The sequence below is a fragment of the Thunnus maccoyii genome, chromosome 13, assembly GCF_910596095.1.
Source record: "Thunnus maccoyii chromosome 13, fThuMac1.1, whole genome shotgun sequence".
NCBI lineage: Eukaryota > Metazoa > Chordata > Actinopteri > Scombriformes > Scombridae > Thunnus > Thunnus maccoyii.
The window spans coordinates 7,637,128-7,654,497 of NC_056545.1; the positions used below are offsets into that span (position 1 = coordinate 7,637,128).

At 37.7% G+C, this 17,370-nt stretch overlaps 2 protein-coding genes across 4 annotated transcripts; one reads left to right on the forward strand and one right to left on the reverse strand.

The window, feature by feature from the left end:
* Positions 1 to 363: 363 nt before the first annotated feature.
* Positions 364 to 5,737, reverse strand: LOC121910175 (microfibrillar-associated protein 3-like). Of its 3 annotated transcripts, none has more exons than XM_042431246.1 (3): positions 5,498 to 5,737; positions 4,400 to 4,694; positions 364 to 3,478 (listed from the first exon to the last, which is right to left on the reverse strand). In XM_042431246.1, the coding sequence occupies exons 2-3, from the start codon at positions 4,647 to 4,649 to the stop codon at positions 2,697 to 2,699; spliced, it is 1,032 nt and encodes a 343-aa protein (XP_042287180.1). In that variant the 5' UTR covers positions 4,650 to 4,694; positions 5,498 to 5,737; the 3' UTR covers positions 364 to 2,696. The 3 variants fall into 3 exon arrangements, with proteins under 3 accessions (XP_042287180.1, XP_042287182.1, XP_042287181.1); XM_042431248.1 differs by having other exon boundaries at positions 5,640 to 5,731; XM_042431247.1 differs by having other exon boundaries at positions 5,444 to 5,510.
* Positions 5,738 to 6,834: 1,097 nt separating this feature from the next.
* fam114a2 (family with sequence similarity 114 member A2) lies at positions 6,835 to 17,226 on the forward strand. The gene is made up of 14 exons (XM_042430251.1): positions 6,835 to 7,120; positions 8,113 to 8,348; positions 9,432 to 9,531; positions 10,020 to 10,121; positions 10,280 to 10,383; positions 10,910 to 11,044; positions 11,560 to 11,724; positions 11,834 to 11,957; positions 12,053 to 12,138; positions 12,421 to 12,522; positions 13,422 to 13,546; positions 13,651 to 13,723; positions 14,088 to 14,141; positions 15,409 to 17,226. Exons 2-14 carry the CDS (start codon positions 8,133 to 8,135, stop codon positions 15,508 to 15,510), a joined length of 1,488 nt encoding a protein of 495 aa, XP_042286185.1. The 5' UTR covers positions 6,835 to 7,120; positions 8,113 to 8,132; the 3' UTR covers positions 15,511 to 17,226.
* Positions 17,227 to 17,370: the final 144 nt, after the last annotated feature.

Here is a 17,370-nt window from a genome sequence, read left to right on the forward strand (position 1 = left end):
TTTAGCCACATGCAAAGACATTCATCCAAAGTCACAGTAAAAATGGTGCCCAGCAAACCAAATGAAACGGACGAGATTGAGAACATTTACTTTCAAAATGTAATGACACATTTTCAATCTGCAGTCATTACTTCAGCCTTGTAATGTGGTGACACTTCAGCTTTCAGCAGAAAATCTCTTCCTGTTCCTTTAACAATAATATGAAGTTAATGTGCAAAAAAAAAAAACAACACCTCCAGAGTATTTCAGGCAGTGAATGTACCATCATTACAGTTAAATTACAGAACTGATGTTTTGCCCAACAGCTCCACTCTGTGGTTCATTACTGAAAGAAAGACAAGAAATAACCAACAAACAAACATGTTCAAGTTATATACAATCATTTATTTATTGTCAATTATATATTTTTTTCTCCTGTTGTCAGAAAAACAATTGCTTTCTATCCCTGAGATTTGCTGCCACGCCTTTAAATATGAACCCATTTCCATGGCAACAGCCTATATACAGCGTGATTCAGCTCAGCAGAAAATAGTACCACAATCACTCCAAAAAAACCTTTTTGTTCAACCATACAGATAGCGTTTCACAACTGATTCATGGTGTACACACCTGACATGATACTATTTTGTTATATAAATCCTTCTGATACACAGTTGTAGAAGTTGTGAATTTGCATTTTCCAACATTTTTTGGACTCTGAACTGGTTTTTGGATTCTAAAACATTTTCTGAGAATTTTCCTTTTCCCTCAAGAACTTGAATCAATTTAATATTTTTATATATAGAACATAACCAATATAAATTTGTAACGCTTAGAGATTTCAAGTGACTCAACATTGAAAAAATATAGACACCTTACCCGGATATAACTATATATATATATATATATATATATATATATACATATATATATATTTATACAAAAGTAAACTTCTACACACAATAAATTACTGACTCGCTGCAAATGAGTCACTATTAACCCTCCCGACCTCATTTATCACAGTGTAGTCGTGACTTCACCAGCTGCAGGAAGAGACTGTTTGATCTTGGAAATGTAAAAAGAGAAAATACTGCATCACCTTCATAATAACAAAAACATTAAAGTCCATGATCGATTACATCTGAATATTTGTCAGCGCAATTTCAGCCGTTTTCCATCACATCAAACTCTAATGTAGAAATAATCACATTAATATTTCTCTTTTGCTGCAGCCTCTGGGAGGTGAAAGTAGCGAGAAGCTCGGTGTTTACTGTACAACTTTTTTGAAAGTTCATCTCATATTTGCATTGCTCATGCATTTTTAAAAATATGTTTATTGCTTTTGTTGAAACTGTCGCTCTGAGGCAAAGCCTAACCTGTAATTAACTGCTGTCCTCACTGACAAAGACCCACATAAACAGACACGGAGATGGCAATCGAGTCTGTGAAATGACATGGTGACATGTTTTTGAGGCGTTTCTTCAAAGTCTTCTGCTTCTTCCTGTGAGTATCAGATGATTGACAGTAAGCGCTGACATGAAAACAATCGACACAATGAAATAAGGATATCTCATTGCAACATTTTTGTTCTGCAGAAGCTGACTGACTGTCAAAGTGAAAAGCAGCAGACGACGTGCTCCGGAGGAGGAAAATGAGCTCTTATATCAGCTGCTACACTGGATGGAAAGTTGAAGGGAACCCGCAGCACAAACATGACAAAAACAAAAACAAAAATATATTCAAAACAAGAGGAAGTAGAATTCTCAGTTGAGCTCAGTTGATGCGGTTTAGCTCTGGTGAAACTTACTGGCATCATTTGTCCTTTTTTCCAAAATCACAAAGAAACAACTTAAAATTGAATTCAAAAAATGAATATTGCATGTTAGCAAATTATCCTCAAAGGTTTTGTCGGCCTGCTACACTAAGACCTATCACTGCAATGTCACTGATTTGAATTAAGCCAAGAAATTATGTTGAATCCCTCAAGTTTCTTGTCTGATTCTGATCTTCTACTGTAATCTTATCAAATAAAGGCAACAATATATAAAAATCACCACTGAGGCGTGGACATCTTTCTACAGATGGGTACCGATAAGCAGTTTTGATTTGGTGCTAGTAACAAATATATAAGAATTTAATATTTCTTTGGAGCATTTTGGCTCCTGAAAGTAACAATGGACTTGGTGCACGTCTTTCAACAAAAAAACCCCCCAAAATAGTAAAAAAAAACCCCAAAAAAACACGCATTCAAGTGTCTCAAAGTCCAAGGTAACCTCTTCAAATGTCTTCTTTTGTCCAACCAAGAGTAGATAATCTTCACATTTCGAGGCTCGAACCAACAAATGTTACTTTAGTAGTTTTGAAGTTTACATAGTCATTATGTCCAATATCAGCTGATGGTAGTATGTCCATTTTGAGAAAAAAAAAAAGCCAGAATCCAACTTGTACTTGGCAAAATAGAATATTTATATTTTTCTTTATTTTACTTTCTAACCAAAAAGAATCAAAACATATTCTGTCTGTTGATCGCCTTGAAATAAAGCTGCTGCTTTCAACATGTTGTGCGACAAGATTCAGAGCCAGGATTTGATAAGAACAGGAATTGATAATCAGAACTGCTGAAATCTAAATGATAACCAACAATTTCTAATGATTTTTTGATCTTTCTGAGCACCTTAAACTTGTGTTTCTTCTGAGGGGATTTGGACTCAATCAGGTTATATGTTGCTCTCATAGGACACACTTATTCGTGAGCCTGGTGTGAGCAGAGGTAGGTGCACCGCGGCCGTCCTCTCCTCACCATTATCCTTCTCTTCTTCTGCACCAACAGCTTCAGAAACCGTGTGGACTGACACCTTGATGTCAACGCTGCCTCCATCATTCCTTCGTCCTTCACTCGACAGAAGCGCCTGACACACCTCCTCCTCCTCCTCCTCTCTATTGGAGCGGGGCGGGCCTATAGCTTGTCTGTTTCCAGACCCCTTCCTCCCTGCCTGTCCTGCAGAGTCAGGCCCGGGGTTCTCCGTCTCCACACCTGTGCGGCAGTTCAGGATGAGCGGTGGCAGAGGGATGCTCCGTGCCAGCTCCTCGACGTGACGGGCAAACTCCATAGTCTTGAACTGCGTGACTTTAGCGAGCTCCAGCGTCTTGGCCGATGTGACGATGGGAATGCGCTTGGCGACCTCAAATGCCTTCTGCAGCTTCTCTGCGCCCTCGGTGCGGAAGAACTCGTTGATGGCCCTCTCCGTCTCCTTGAGGTGGCTGCTGACCATGCAGAGCCGCGCCACGTTGAGGATCATGGTGACGGTGAAGGCCACCAGGCAGACGATGACATAGTACAGGCCCAGGCCGCTGTCGGTGTGGGCGACACGTAGGGTGACGGTGTAGTTTGAGGTTCCACCGGCGCCACTGGAGGCGACACACGTATAGCGGCCGCGGTCCTCAAAGGAGACTGCAGTGATGTTCAGGGCGCCCTTTTCCTGAATCTGCCACTTCCCACCTGGAGTCAAAAGACATAAGACAACAAAACAAAGAGATTTTTAGTTTTAACAAAAACTTTAGAGAAATGAGTTGAGAACTGGAGAAACAGGGAGAAACTTTCCCATTAAGAGCAGATTAGAAAATCCTCATCAATCAAGCAGTTTGTTGAGCATAATCAAAAACATTTACACAGGCCAACAAACCCAGTTAGCACTTATTCAATTCAAATTAGACTTAATGTCATTTGAATCCTTTGACAAATTACCACACAAAACACTACCTGGTGAAATAAAAGAAGCTTTATACCTCAGAGTACCTTTAACAAACAATAGCATGAAAGCATTTTTTAGACTCACAAACTAATAGCTAATGGTTAGTTATAATGATACGGACAAGCGTTGGGATTAAGATGTTAATAAATATTTAAGGATTGATAAATTGAATTATTGAGTAGTTAAGTGTTTTTTGTAATACCAACATACCTAAAAACTGGATTCAATGTCACAACTTCATTTCAATTTCATTCTAATATCAAATGTTTTAGTGTTCAGAGTATTTAAATAGTTTTCTGATTTGTCATCTGTGTTGTGTGGCAAAAACTAAAATTTTATGGCAATTATTACAGTTGTCACAAAGGTGTTTCTATTCTGCTATTTGGTGCAGAACGTTTTTTTACCCACCACATGCACACTTACTGGGTGTTTAGACCTCTGTTGTTGACATGCAAGGGAAGCCAAAGCATCTCCTACTGACACCCTGTGTTGGTTTTGCTCAAAAATTAGACATTTAGTGTGACGTTACTTCATTTTTATGGATTTATGTCTTAAACACATAGTTGGGTGACCTTTGGCTTTACATATAACATTACTCTGTGGCACAAAAACAACTCAAAGTAATTCTTGAACCGTTTCTCAACACTCCATCCATTTTCTCCTCCTACCTGCGTCGTCACCCAGCAGAGGTCCTTTAGAGTTGTACCACTTGATGTCACCGTGGCCTCCGGTCACGTTACACTTGATCAGCGCGCTGGATCCCTCCTTCACCACGATGTCCCCGCTGGAGGGGACGCCGGCCAGCCGCACAGAGGACGCCAATTCCGACCCGTTATGAGCTCCATCCGCTGTCCGACCACTGAGCAGCAGGACTGTGAGAAGCAGGTGTGACAAGTGGTGTTTGCCAGGTAATAACATGATGAAAGGAGTTACAGCTTCAGCTTACAGCTAGACAGGACAAACCTGCAGAACAGGAAGAGACAAGGGTTACAGCTACAGAAGCAACACAGGACTGTAGCACTTTTTAGTGTTTACATACTCTGTAGTGCTGTCCATATTTCAGTGTTTTAACATATTACACATAAATCCACAAAGAAGAACATACTGCAGGATGTTCATGGGTTAATTTCTCATTCAATATGTGAGTTTTAGCTGTGAAATTTACTATCTGAAACTTCAAGGACTAAATTTTACTCATTTAAACTCAATTTCCTCTTATCTTATTTAATCTTCCCCGCCCATCAAATACCCATATTTTTCATTTCAATAATGAATATCTTATTGGTTTCATGGACATTTAATGCATGTGTTTAAATTGTGTTAAATTGGTTCACAAACTGCATTGATTTTTAGCAATCTAATGTGAATTTAATTTCTTCCTTTGACTTTTCAAAGCCTCATATATAAAACTGTTCAGTGTTGTTGTTCCTTGCAAATTTACTAAAAATTAATTAGTGGAGATTCTCATTAGTGAGTGCTGACATTATGACACATTCAATTACAAACTGTGAGTCTATATCACCACAGAAATAGTAATTCAAGTAACCCTTGGTAATTAACTCAGTACTGTGTCACATAGCAGTTATGATCATTATGATGATTAAAATAAAACCGATTTAAATAATTAAAAATTAGTGTAATAGAAATACAGTTATTAAGTACAGAATGTCAAACTTCTCTGACATTATAACAGTATATCAAGCACATTTTACCAGGGGAAAACAGACACCAACACCCAGAAGTCAGTCTGAGCCAGTAATGCTCACCTGCTGCTCAGACAGCAACGAAAACAAAAAATCCTCGACCGACATAAACATTTAACACTTTTGGTAACTTGATGTATATTCAAAAAATATATATCTTGAATCCTTTTAGTCCTATTCTGGCCTCTTGTCACTCAGCGTTCACCTGTCAGACGTTAGCAGAAAGCAAACAAACACGCTCCGTCCCGTCCTTTCACTTCCTAGTTCAGGTGAGAGACGGGGCGTCGCCTGCTGTCAACTCTCTCAAGAAGGTAGGTGACGTCACTTGTTGGTTGGAAAAATGATTAACGATAATAAAAATAACATTAATCCATCCGGTAATATTTATAATAATAATGTTGTTGTTTTTCGTTGTTTTTAATATATCAGTTCTACAGTAACTTACAGTTCAGCATTTGTAAAACAAAACATTTGGAGATGTGGGGATTTCATTGTGTTTTATACTGATACTGATTTACTGATGAGATTGATTGATTGAAGAGATTATTCACAAGACAAAATGCGCTGACTCCAAGCAAAACCCAACTCTGGACATTTTTAGCATTTTGATTGCTGAATACTGTATATTTTAAAATAGGAAAGCTGTGAAAATGATATATATAATAAATGATATATACATATATATACATATATATATATATAGTATTTTTGTATTTGTATATATTGTATTTTTTGGAATATTTATATATTATATATTCTTACATTTTCTCCATTGCTATTACATTACATGACATTATATATATATATATATATATATATATATATATATATATATATATATATATATATATATATATATATATATATATATATATATATATATATGTATGTATGTATATATATATATATATATGTATATATATCATGTAACACACGTAGATATATACATGAGTATATATATACCCTGAATTCCACTGTATACCCAGGGGAAAGGGTCAACCTTAACCCCATATTAATAATAATCTAATTGTAGTTTTAATCTAATAATGTTTTGAGAAGAACTAAATTAACATTTTGCTGTGATGGTTGTTTCCAACAGGTATTTATTCTTGGGGTCCTCAAGTGGGATGAGGGTTAAACCAGAGCGGAGATATGACTAGTTTGTTGCGTGAAGTGTGTGCGCGTTCACGGGAAGGATTCTGCAGGGAGTCAGAAAATTCAGAACAAATTACTATCTGCAAAACCAGTCTGGACCAACACCCTGTGGACTTTTGACACGGAAACCCGTTCAGTGTCAGTAGTCGCTAAATTATTGCACCAGTTTCGTTTCTGGACCCGGTGTCGGTGCTGGTTGTTTTGTTGGTTCTAGAAAAAATAACTTTTATTTTGAAAATGGTAACCGGAACTGTGGCGTCAGCGCGGCTAACCGTTGGACCTGCCAGTGAAAACAAAATGTGACGTGGCTAATCGTGCTGGACAAAAGTGAGAGAGGAAACCCAAATCGCTGAATTATTTACAGGGAAAATCAAAGGCCTGTAAACTGTAGGAACAGAAGTGTAACAAATAAAGAAGATAAATAAAGAAGATAAACTTGTCTTGCTGCTGATTTTAAGAAGGAAACTGTTAGCAGCCTGAGGCAACGTTAACTGCTAGCATCAAGACTTTGACAGCTGAGCAGGAGAAAAGGTGAGTTTGTAGCAAAACTATAAAACTGTGTGTTGTTTTTTCCGACTGAGATGTGCTGTAATAATGATTAAAACAGCATACATTGCTAGAAAAAACTGACGCTCCCCGTAGCCATAGCTAGCGTTAGTTGTGAAGTACAATGATGGATCTTTAGCTAACCAAAATTATTAGCAACCCATAGTGAAGCCTGTGTCACTGTGCCTTGAACAAATGACTAACAAATCACGTAATACTGCAATTATACAGCAATACTAATTGCTAAATCTAAATATAAGGTAACGTTAGGTTATGTCTAACTGTCCTTTATATGTATGTGAGATACTTTCATGCACAGAGATACTGTATGTGAGTTATTTATACAGTAGATACAGTGTGCAGTATATCTATCTATCTATCTATCTATCTATCTATCTATATATGTACAAACATGTATATGTGGGTGTGTGTATCAGTTGGAACCCTTTTGTTTCAGTTTGATTTTGATTCAGGAAACCCAGGCTGGATTTATTAAGCTCTCCAGCTTCATAGATAACCAACAGCTGAATTATTGACTGCTTTTCCCTGGATGTTGTTGAAATGCACACTGGGAAATGTATTATACTGCTGGTTGAGAGAAAGTGGGTTCAACAAAACAGCAAATTAAAATGTTTTATTATAAAATAACTCCTGGAAGGAATTTTTAAATCCATTAGTGGACAAATTATTTGACTTTTACTTAAACATCCCATCTAGACACTGTAACAGTTTCACTATATTGTCAGTTGTATGTCAAAATCCTCAAAGTGATCGTTAACTCATCCAGTCAGTCTCCAGTGCAAACCTTCTCTGCATTAAATTCTGTGGATTTGTTTATAACCCACAAAAACTTTATTTAAACTTTATTTTTTGTTCCCAGCAGTTTTCACTACCTAAGCAACATACTGAATGCAGAAGTTTAATTGGATCCTTACGTGACTAAAATTGATATCCTTTCTTCTTTTTTCAATTTGCAGGCATGTACTAAGACATTAAGATGTCAGACAGCGAAGCTACAGCAGCTGAGGGTTCAAAGGCGGCACCGGCAGAGATTCAGGATGACTCTCCTGCCGAAACTCCCGACAGCTCTGCGCCCACCACACCTGACATCTCAACTGACGTGGCCCCGACGAGGAAAGCCAGGAGGAGACCAGAGGCCAAACCTGCAGCTGAAATTAAGGAGATGCCCAAAGTAGAAGAGCAGCCTGCAAAGGTACTGATGAGAAAATCATTATTTATACCAAATCTTTAAGTACCTAGATGGATGAAAAAGGGTAAAAAGGGAACTTAATTGATGCTGGTTTTCTGGGAATGTCTGAGCATATGTATTACCCATTAATTATACTACTAACTACAGTTATTGACATAAAGTTTTGAGAGTATATGCCTTGAAATAGATGTGTTCTGCATACAGAGGACATCTGATATTACCTGGCAGTACTTTCTTATCTTAGCGTTCTTAGAGCAAATATTTAACTTGCAAGAATGTAGATTAAAATATCAAACACTTTCAATAAGAATTTTATACAACCGTCATTGAAAGCATCCCTACGGCAACTCAGAAAGTCAGACAGCCAAAAATAAATACAGCCCATATTCAACAGATCATCGGCTCCCTCTCCCATCATCGAAGTCTCTGTACTACAAAGACATAAACAAAAGTACTCCTTAGTCAGGTCATATCTGACTTCTCTCACCTTGGTCACTGGAAGGCGCTTCAAGCTACAACAAAAGCTTCTTTTGTTCTTCAATATTGACTCTGAACTCTGCTCTTTAATCACAGACCCCGTTCTCTTATTCGTTGTATTAATGGAACCATCAGTGTTTCTTCCTGCTTGTGAATACTGTTTGTTTTGTGATGTAATATTTTGATGTCTGAAAATATGTGTAACAAGGCTTCATAATGACCCTCATGCTGACCTGGGAAAGTCCAATCAACCGACTTCCTGGTTTTATACTAAACACTATCCAGTTACTATTAAGACATTAAGTCTGAGTTTTAGCTGCAGTTTTTTTGCAAGTGTTCAAGACATGTGATAAGCCTTGTTTTGTGTCAGTAGAGGTGCACCAGGTTTATACCAGAGGTCACTTCTTTTTGTGTACAAAAGTCATTGATTTTTGTCTTCTTACAACAGTCATAACCACTGGTTCTTTCTCTCTCTCTCTTTGTTTTTCCTTTCCCTCCTCCTCCTCCACCTCCTACTATCCGGGCCTCATCCTCTCCATCGCCATGCCCTCTCTCTCTCTCTCTCTCTCTCTCTCTCTCTCTCTCTCTCTCTCTCTCTCTCTCTCTCAGATATCCACTGAGTCTGCAGTGGCTCAGGGCGGCTGGGGATACTGGGGCAACTGGGGCAAATCCATCTTATCCACAGCAACAGCTACTGTGGCCACTGTGGGTGAGTATAGACAACGTAACCCAATCTTTCTGTATTATATACAGTGTGTATGGTGGTCTTTTTTTAGTAATCTAATTAGAGATTGTCCCCTAAAAAAAAACACCCAGTCATCATCGCGTCACATGCTTCAGCTTTGTCTCGCCTCGGTTCTACATCTTCATTAGAAACCAAGCGGCACGTAACATAAGTGTCCATATAAAGCTTTAATAGTTGAGCATTTTTACTGTTTAACATGATTGTATAATGCAGACATGAGATCTCTAATAGTAGGTAAAGAAATTTCCATTAACCTTAGATTTATCATTTTCAAGGTAAATGTAGTTGTTTGTATGAATGCATGTGTGTAGGTTTAAGTTATTCATTGTATTTGAACAAAAATGATCAAAAAATAGTCCAAGAAATAACTAGAATTCACTCCAAAAAGCAAAATATGTTATTAATTTGTTATAATCCGCTTATCACCCCTCTCTATCTGTCTGTCTGTCCAGGCCAGGGGCTGACCCAGGTGATAGAGAAGGCAGAGACGTCGCTGGGAATCCCCAGTCCGACCGAGCTGTCAGCTCAGGTGGAAGAAGAGCAGAAAGAACATGGTAAGATATTGTTAGAGTAAACGGGTCCAAACATCATGGATCTTTTTGTACAGACATATGAATATGAATCACACATCAGATATTTTCTCTGCATCATGTAAACATAGTATTGCAGTATGTATTGTGTGTGTGTGTGTTTGTGTTTGTTCTCCTGGCAGACGGAGCCAGCAGTGAGACCGACAGAGCGGAGGGAGATGGAACGACAGCGGTGGGAAGCGCGATGGGAATGTTGTCGTCGCTCACCAGCGTCGTGCAGAGCACAGTAAGTTGTTTCTTTTGTTTCTGTTACAGAAACGAGACAGAAGTTAACATTCTTCTAAAACTTTACATTATACTCTCAGTCTTGAGTCAACTGCCAGAAGTGTTTCTACGTTAGTTCATTAAGATGACTCGAGTTTTGACTCGAAATATGTCAAAAACAGACCAGTGGTCACCTAAAGTAGCTGCACATGAAAACTGTTTGTACCAAGGTAGATTTTGGCCTTTTCTCCAGGGTGTTGAATTCAACAAACCATGTTTAACTCACACTTGAATGTTAATCTTAATGGGGTTTTATTATACTTTTTCTGCCAAATTGTAGCTTTGTGCACTTTCAGTAAATACCGATGCTTTTGTTTTTGCCCTATTTGGTTCAACATCTAAGCTAGTAGGGTCATACAGTATGTTATAGTTCTTCACTGCGCATTAATTAAAGATGCTATACTTTCATGTCAGTCATTTACTAAGTGCAGGTGTTGTTGTGGATATTACACTGAAACTAAACTCTTCATATGTTCTCCTGCTCACAGAGTAAGACGGTGATAACAGGCGGGCTGGATGCTCTGGAGTTCATCGGGAAGAAGACCATGGATGTCATAGCAGAAGGTGATCCCGGCTTTAAGAAGACCAAAGGACTGATGATCAGGAACTCCACCCTGTCTCAGGTGGGCAGACCAACGGACACATTTAAAAGCTCACTTTTAAATTGCTAAATGATGGAACGGCTGGAGAATGAATGAAATCTCTAAAATAAACAGTAAGTAGATTAGATTAGACCAAACAATCTTTTTAACTCTTTATTTCAGAAATAAACCAAAAGTGGTTTAAAAACTAATTAAAAAGCACAGATTTTAATGCCTTTGTTTGTGTTAAATCACTGTGCAAATGAGCTTAAATGATGACTTTGATTAAAATGGACTAAATTACTTGTAATGGATCCAAGGCATGAGAGGCGCCATAATATAATTTTAAATAAACTAAAAACTAAGCCGAGCTAAATCAGACAGGACATGACAGGATGAGATTGAACAGAGTTTTCTTTTTACTTCCATGTTTTATCCAAACCAAACTGATCTAAACCTCAGCTGACTCAAACTGGTTTTCCCCCCCAGTTGTCTGACAGATTACTGAAGTTTTTGTCTCTTGTCTTTTAAACTCTCTGTCTGTGTCTGTCTCTCAGGTGTTGAGGGAGGCGAAGGAGCGAGAGGAGCTGCAGACGGCTGAGAAGGAGTTGCCAGATTCCGAGAAGAAGCCGGTCGCTCACTACGGGATGCTTTTTGATGAATATCAGGGTCTGTCGCACCTCGAGGCTCTGGAGATTTTGTCTCGTGAGAGCGAGTCTAAGGTACGATGGAAGTCTCATTCCAAATATATGACACCTACTGTGACATACGGAGACATTGTCTGAAATTTCATTGGGATCTGGTAAAAGCCTCAAATATCTATATCTGCAGGTGAAGTCGGTGCTCACCACTCTTTCGGGAGACGAGGTGGTGCAGCTCAGAGGAGAGCTGGATCTCATCAAGGACTCTTTCTCTCTGGTGGAGTTTGATGACGAGGAAGTGGACGAGAAGAAAGGTAACGTGGTGTAAAACCACCAGTACTGCAAGAGGAATACAGCACCGGAGTTGATGTAATATTTGAAATGATTGAATGTACATTTCTAATCCAAGATGAAGACGGCTCAGAGTTTGAGAAGGAGTTAACGGAGGCGTTGGAGGGTCTCAGTGTCTCTGCCACAGCCGACAAACTCAGCAAGGTACAGTTACACATTTCTGTGATTCAGACCGGATTTCCGTTCAGTCTTAGTTGAGAACATCATAGAGACGATCATGAACCTCTAATGTAGTTTGTGAGGTTGAAATTTGTGGTATTGTTCATTTAGTCGGACAAAATAACAGGAGCATGTGGCAGTCAAATATAACAACACAGCGAATTTCAGCCTAAAAATCAGTATATTAATTAGTATGTGCAGTTGTTTTTATTGTGTCCGCCCTCTGTGTGTGCTCACATGCGTTCCTGATTCTCTCACCTCCAACAGGCCTGCAAGAGCACCTGCAGCCAGATCGCTGACATGACCAAACCAGAGAACGAGGAGGAGGAAGAGAGCGAGGAGGGCGGGAAGAAAACACTGTCTGTAGAGGTAAAGTAAAGACGAGATGAATCATCATCAATATTTAACATTACAAAAGAGGAAATCGAGTTTTCAAATAAAGTTTATATTACAAGATGTGGTAGAATACTCCAACCTGAGAACAGAAGATGTTCAGTTTAGTTCATTTTTAATCAAATTAAGTAGCACCACCCTGTGACAGAAGGATGCCACTGCTCAGTTACAGCAGACTAACAACGTTATTGAGGTACAAAGTTATTTAATTAAGTTGATTAAGATGTACAGTACAAGCTTCAAACATTGTTATGTCTGCAGTAATGCTTTGGTCAAGTCAAATCATTGTTTCATGAGCAAGATAACATACAGAGGGCCGATTTTGTACCAAAATAGCCAACAGGGACGACTATGATGATAATTACATGACTGATGAAAGTAGCAGAAAACTTTCTCTGTCCATTCATACTGTCATACTGATTAACACTGTTTAGATGATAATTGTGATTGTATAGCATCTTTCATACAGGTTTGTGTAATTCAAAGTGCTTCACAAATGACTGACAAGCTGATAATAAGACAGAACAACTGTAAATAGTAAAACAATTTGAGACTAATGCACAAGGGGAAAAACTATGAAAATGTAATAAAAAAACAATAAAATAGATTCAAAATAGTAATAAAAAAATAGAATAAAATCGGATGCTATCATCAACATGACTGAGCGTATAATGGAGTTTTAGATTTTTGTGTTTTTCACAATGAAAAGCAGGATGTTCATTTATAAACATAGTTACAACTGGATGAAACTATCTCACATGTTAAAATAAAAATGCAGCCGGATGTTACCGTACTTTCATATTTCACTCTGTGTGTGTTTCTTGATCCATTCATCTTCCTGCGTGTGCGTATGTTTATGTGTTGAATCTTGTCAGGATGTTCATGCCGCAGCCATCAGGAGTCTGGCGGAGCTGACGGCTCGATCCATCGAGCTTTTCCACAAACTGGCTGAGATGATCCTCTTCTCCAAGGGCAGCGCGGAGGCCAGCGTCCTGTCACAGTAAGACAATGTGGATGTTCTGTTTGAACATCTTCAGAGCTTTAGTAAAAAGAAATTCACAATTTCAACTGAATGTCTATGTTTTTCCTGTTGTCTGTCCTCAGGTTAACTGTTGTTCTGTGTAAAGAAATCTCACTACTTTCCAAGAAGTTCACCTCCTGCTTAACAACAGCAGGGGTAAGTGTGATGATTCAATGAAATCTCTTGTGTATCAGTAAGAGTTTTGCTCTACAGTTAGACTTTTTATTTAGTTTAATGTGCAAGTATAACAAATTATGGCAAAATATATAGGTTGTTTAGACATTAGCCAACCAAATGACTGACTTTTCATAGGAAAGGATGTTCATCTGTTTCCATCGTTGTCGTTATCATGTCATTTTGAACCATTAAAGTAACAAAGGCTTCTGTTTGTTTCTACCCAAATTATTATGTTCTACTTCATATGTCAAACTAATCATTGCAGAGTTTTGATACGTCACTGCTGCAGTCTGTTCATCTGAGAGCTGATTTATAATTTGATCTAAACGTTTTTGTTTTACAGTCAAACGAGAAGGGAGATGTCCTCAACCCGCTGATAACAGGAGTCTTTTTAGAGGTTTGTGCTTTAGTACCACATCACTCTACTTCACACTATTGCAGTTTCATTTCTATCCATTTTCTTGCCTCTACAATGGGGAAAATGGTTCCCTGAAATCTTCCTCGAAGTCTTAAAAAGGACATTTGATTTGACTTTCCAATGCAAACATACACAATACTACAATCAGATTAACACAGAGATTTTTTTAATTATATGTGTAGTTGTTTTAGACATGCAAGGGTTAATTTGACATGTTTGGAATCCCACAGTTGTCAATTCTTTAACCTCTCCTGTTTAATATTTATATGCTTCTGTTTGGCTCGATAATTACCAAGGTAGGCTTACAACTAACAGTTACTTGCATTATCCAATAATCTTTTAATGGACTATTTACTTTATTAATCCTTTTGTCTATACAATGTCAGAAAATAGTGAAAAATTCAAGCTAACGTTGTCAAATCGCTTTTTTCATCTGACCAACAGTCCAAAACCCAAAGATATTAAAATAAAGCAGCAGATCTTCACACTTGAGAAGTTGGAACTAGTAACTGTTTAGCATTTGTGTTTGTAATATTACTCAAATGATTAATTGATCATCAAAATAGTAGCAAATTAGTTGTCTTTCAACCAACTAATTGACTATTTGTTTCAGCTTTACAGCAAACACAAAATCAGTTGTTCATAGTTATGCAGATGACACACTACTCTACATTTCATTGCTGTTGTCTCTTGATAACATGAGATGGATGTTACAAAGTCCCAGTTCTCTCAAACAACTGAAAGTCAAAGATGCTGACTTTGATTCTTATTCACACATCACAGGATTATTTCCAAAAATGTGATGCTTTCTATCCTAATTAGATTGAAAAAAAAAGAAATCTCAATTTTTCGCCACATATTTAGTCAATTATTGAATCGTAAAATCTTATTTTCTTAAAATGAGTTTTTTAGTTTATTTAAACAGAAAAAAGACAAAAGAACTGAAAGAATTTCCTAAAATCAAGAGTCCTTTTCTTCATAGTGCAGCAATCTACCTTCTGCTGCCTTGTTTAAATATACTGAACTATACTGAAGTCCTCCAACAATAAGGGGGAAACTGCACTGGGAAGAAGTGGAATTATCTTACATCGTTGGCAGAGATGTTTTGATATAAAGGTTAAAAAAGGTTTTGTACGCTGAACAGCATCCTAAGTAACATGTTATGTAGTTTTGCAGCTAAGCCGTCTTCATGTGTGTTATAAGGCTGATATTAAAATACTGTGTGATTGATCTTCTTCCCTCACAGGCGTCCAACAGTGCTTCCTACATCCAAGATGCTTTCCAGCTGCTGATGCCCATACTGGAGATCTCCCACATCCAGAGGAGAACTGAATCCACAGAGCAGTGAGCAGCCGACGTCACCGCTGCCCTCCATCGTTGCCATGACGCCGGGACTGTCACAGCAGAAAACTGACACATCCTTAAAACTTTTTTTTTTAAAAATCACCTGCGTCAGCTTTTACTCTGTCTGGTTTTCAGCTCAGGACAAAATCAATTTCACGCCTGGGAGTAAAAGTGTGTTTTGTTTTGTTTTTTTTTGTCAAACAGTGTTAACTTTTTTGCATTGCTGGTTTATTTGTGAAGTACAGTAGATGGACTCATTGAATTACAGTGTTGAGGAACGTCTGGATCTACCAGGCACAGTCTAAGGGAAACATCTGTGATAAAGAGGGAGAAACATATTATTTCTCCTTTTATTCTAACATGTACACTACTTTTTTTTCAAACAGCACTTGAGTTCTTGTGAACGTAAAATTCTCAATTCTGCCTCAGAGAACACATAAAAGGACATAAAGGATGGAAACATCAGTGGTAACTTGTTTTCAAGAAAAGGTGTGTCGCAAAATAAATAAGTAAGATATAGTGATAATGTATTTTTCTCTTTACTGAGCAGTAAATAGTTGGTTTTCTATGCATATCTTTTTAAAACAGTTGCCATCCAACATATGTCTGGTTCTGGAGGCTAAGCTGGAGGCTAAGTATCTTTGCTAAAGGATTGAACTCGCAGACAGTTTTAAAATTTGATTTGTGACTCTTCTCTGTAGCCACCAGGCCATCGTTTATCTGACAAACTGGATTCTAGCTGACTCAATAAGCCTTGGGTGCACAGATTGCTCTTTTTAGTATCTGGTAACCTTGGTATCATCCTCAAATCATGAGCAGACTGGCTTTAAACAGTCTGTCATCAAGTCTGCAATTCGACTTAGATGCTGTCTTTGCCTCTGATACTCTTTTTTTTTTTTTTTAACAGTTTGTCTGAGTTTTGTAACTCAGTATCAGCTTTAAGTAAGTATTTTCTCTTCAGTATTTCTGCAAATACTGGACCTCCTCACATGTTTCAGGCTCTCCATATTCAGATCACTTCCCGTCTGATTTTCTCTTAATCCTTCTAAGGCTAAAGACTCGAGTTGGATGAATTAAAAAAAAAAAAAAAAAGATTTTCTGTTACTGCAGTAAGACTTGAAAGCAAAAAGTCTCAAGTTTAATCCTGATAAAATCCTGGAACCATTAAAAATACTGTACAAGGCAAATCTAGAAAATACTGTACAAGCTTAAATGTTTAATAATTTGGCGTCTTCATTGAAAAGACTAATCAGCTTTTTAGAAAAACACTATTAAAAGCTTTGAATGTTGTCTGAATGTTCAAATAACACTGCATGAAAGTTGCATTCCTGTTCTAATCAAGGAAATGACATGCAATAGCCATGGCGACAATATTAAGACACTGTCATTCAGACATAAATGACAAAACTTACCACTCTTTCTTCCCCTCTCGTAAATTTTCAATGTTGAAGAAATATACAAACATACAGATTGTAAATTATAGTTGTTTAAAGCCTATTTCTCTGTTTAACATAATCTCAAAACTCCAGGTGTTCATTTATCAGATGAAGGAGCTTCTACTTGCTATGAAGATAGTGTGATTTTCTTCTTTTAGCCCGTTATCTTCAATAAGATTCAGTTTTTCTGATATTGAACTGCTAACAGCTTTGTGTTGTGGGCAATATACTGTACTGTACATCAGGTATTTGAGATGGTTTAAAAATAAATGTGCTTTCTTATAGGCCCAATCTGTGATTTGTGTGTGTAAATAACATGTTTAGTCATCTAATCTAGTTTTGGCATGTATGAAAAGATGTTAATTTAGAAGAATCTTGTGGGGTTTTTTTATTTGTGGTTGTTGCTGGGACACACACCTGCCCCTTTG

Coding starts and splice junctions, on each gene's coding strand:
- LOC121910175 (XM_042431246.1), bottom strand. CDS start 4,649: ATGTTATTACCTGGCAAACACCACTTGTCACACCTGCTTCTCACAGTC. Junction 3,479..4,399: donor TCTGCTGGGTGACGACGCAG/GTAGGAGGAGAA, acceptor TTTTGACTCCAG/GTGGGAAGTGGCAGATTCAG.
- fam114a2 (XM_042430251.1), top strand. CDS start 8,133: ATGTCAGACAGCGAAGCTACAGCAGCTGAGGGTTCAAAGGCGGCACCG. Junction 11,958..12,052: donor GGAAGTGGACGAGAAGAAAG/GTAACGTGGTGT, acceptor TTCTAATCCAAG/ATGAAGACGGCTCAGAGTTT. Junction 12,139..12,420: donor CAGCCGACAAACTCAGCAAG/GTACAGTTACAC, acceptor CACCTCCAACAG/GCCTGCAAGAGCACCTGCAG.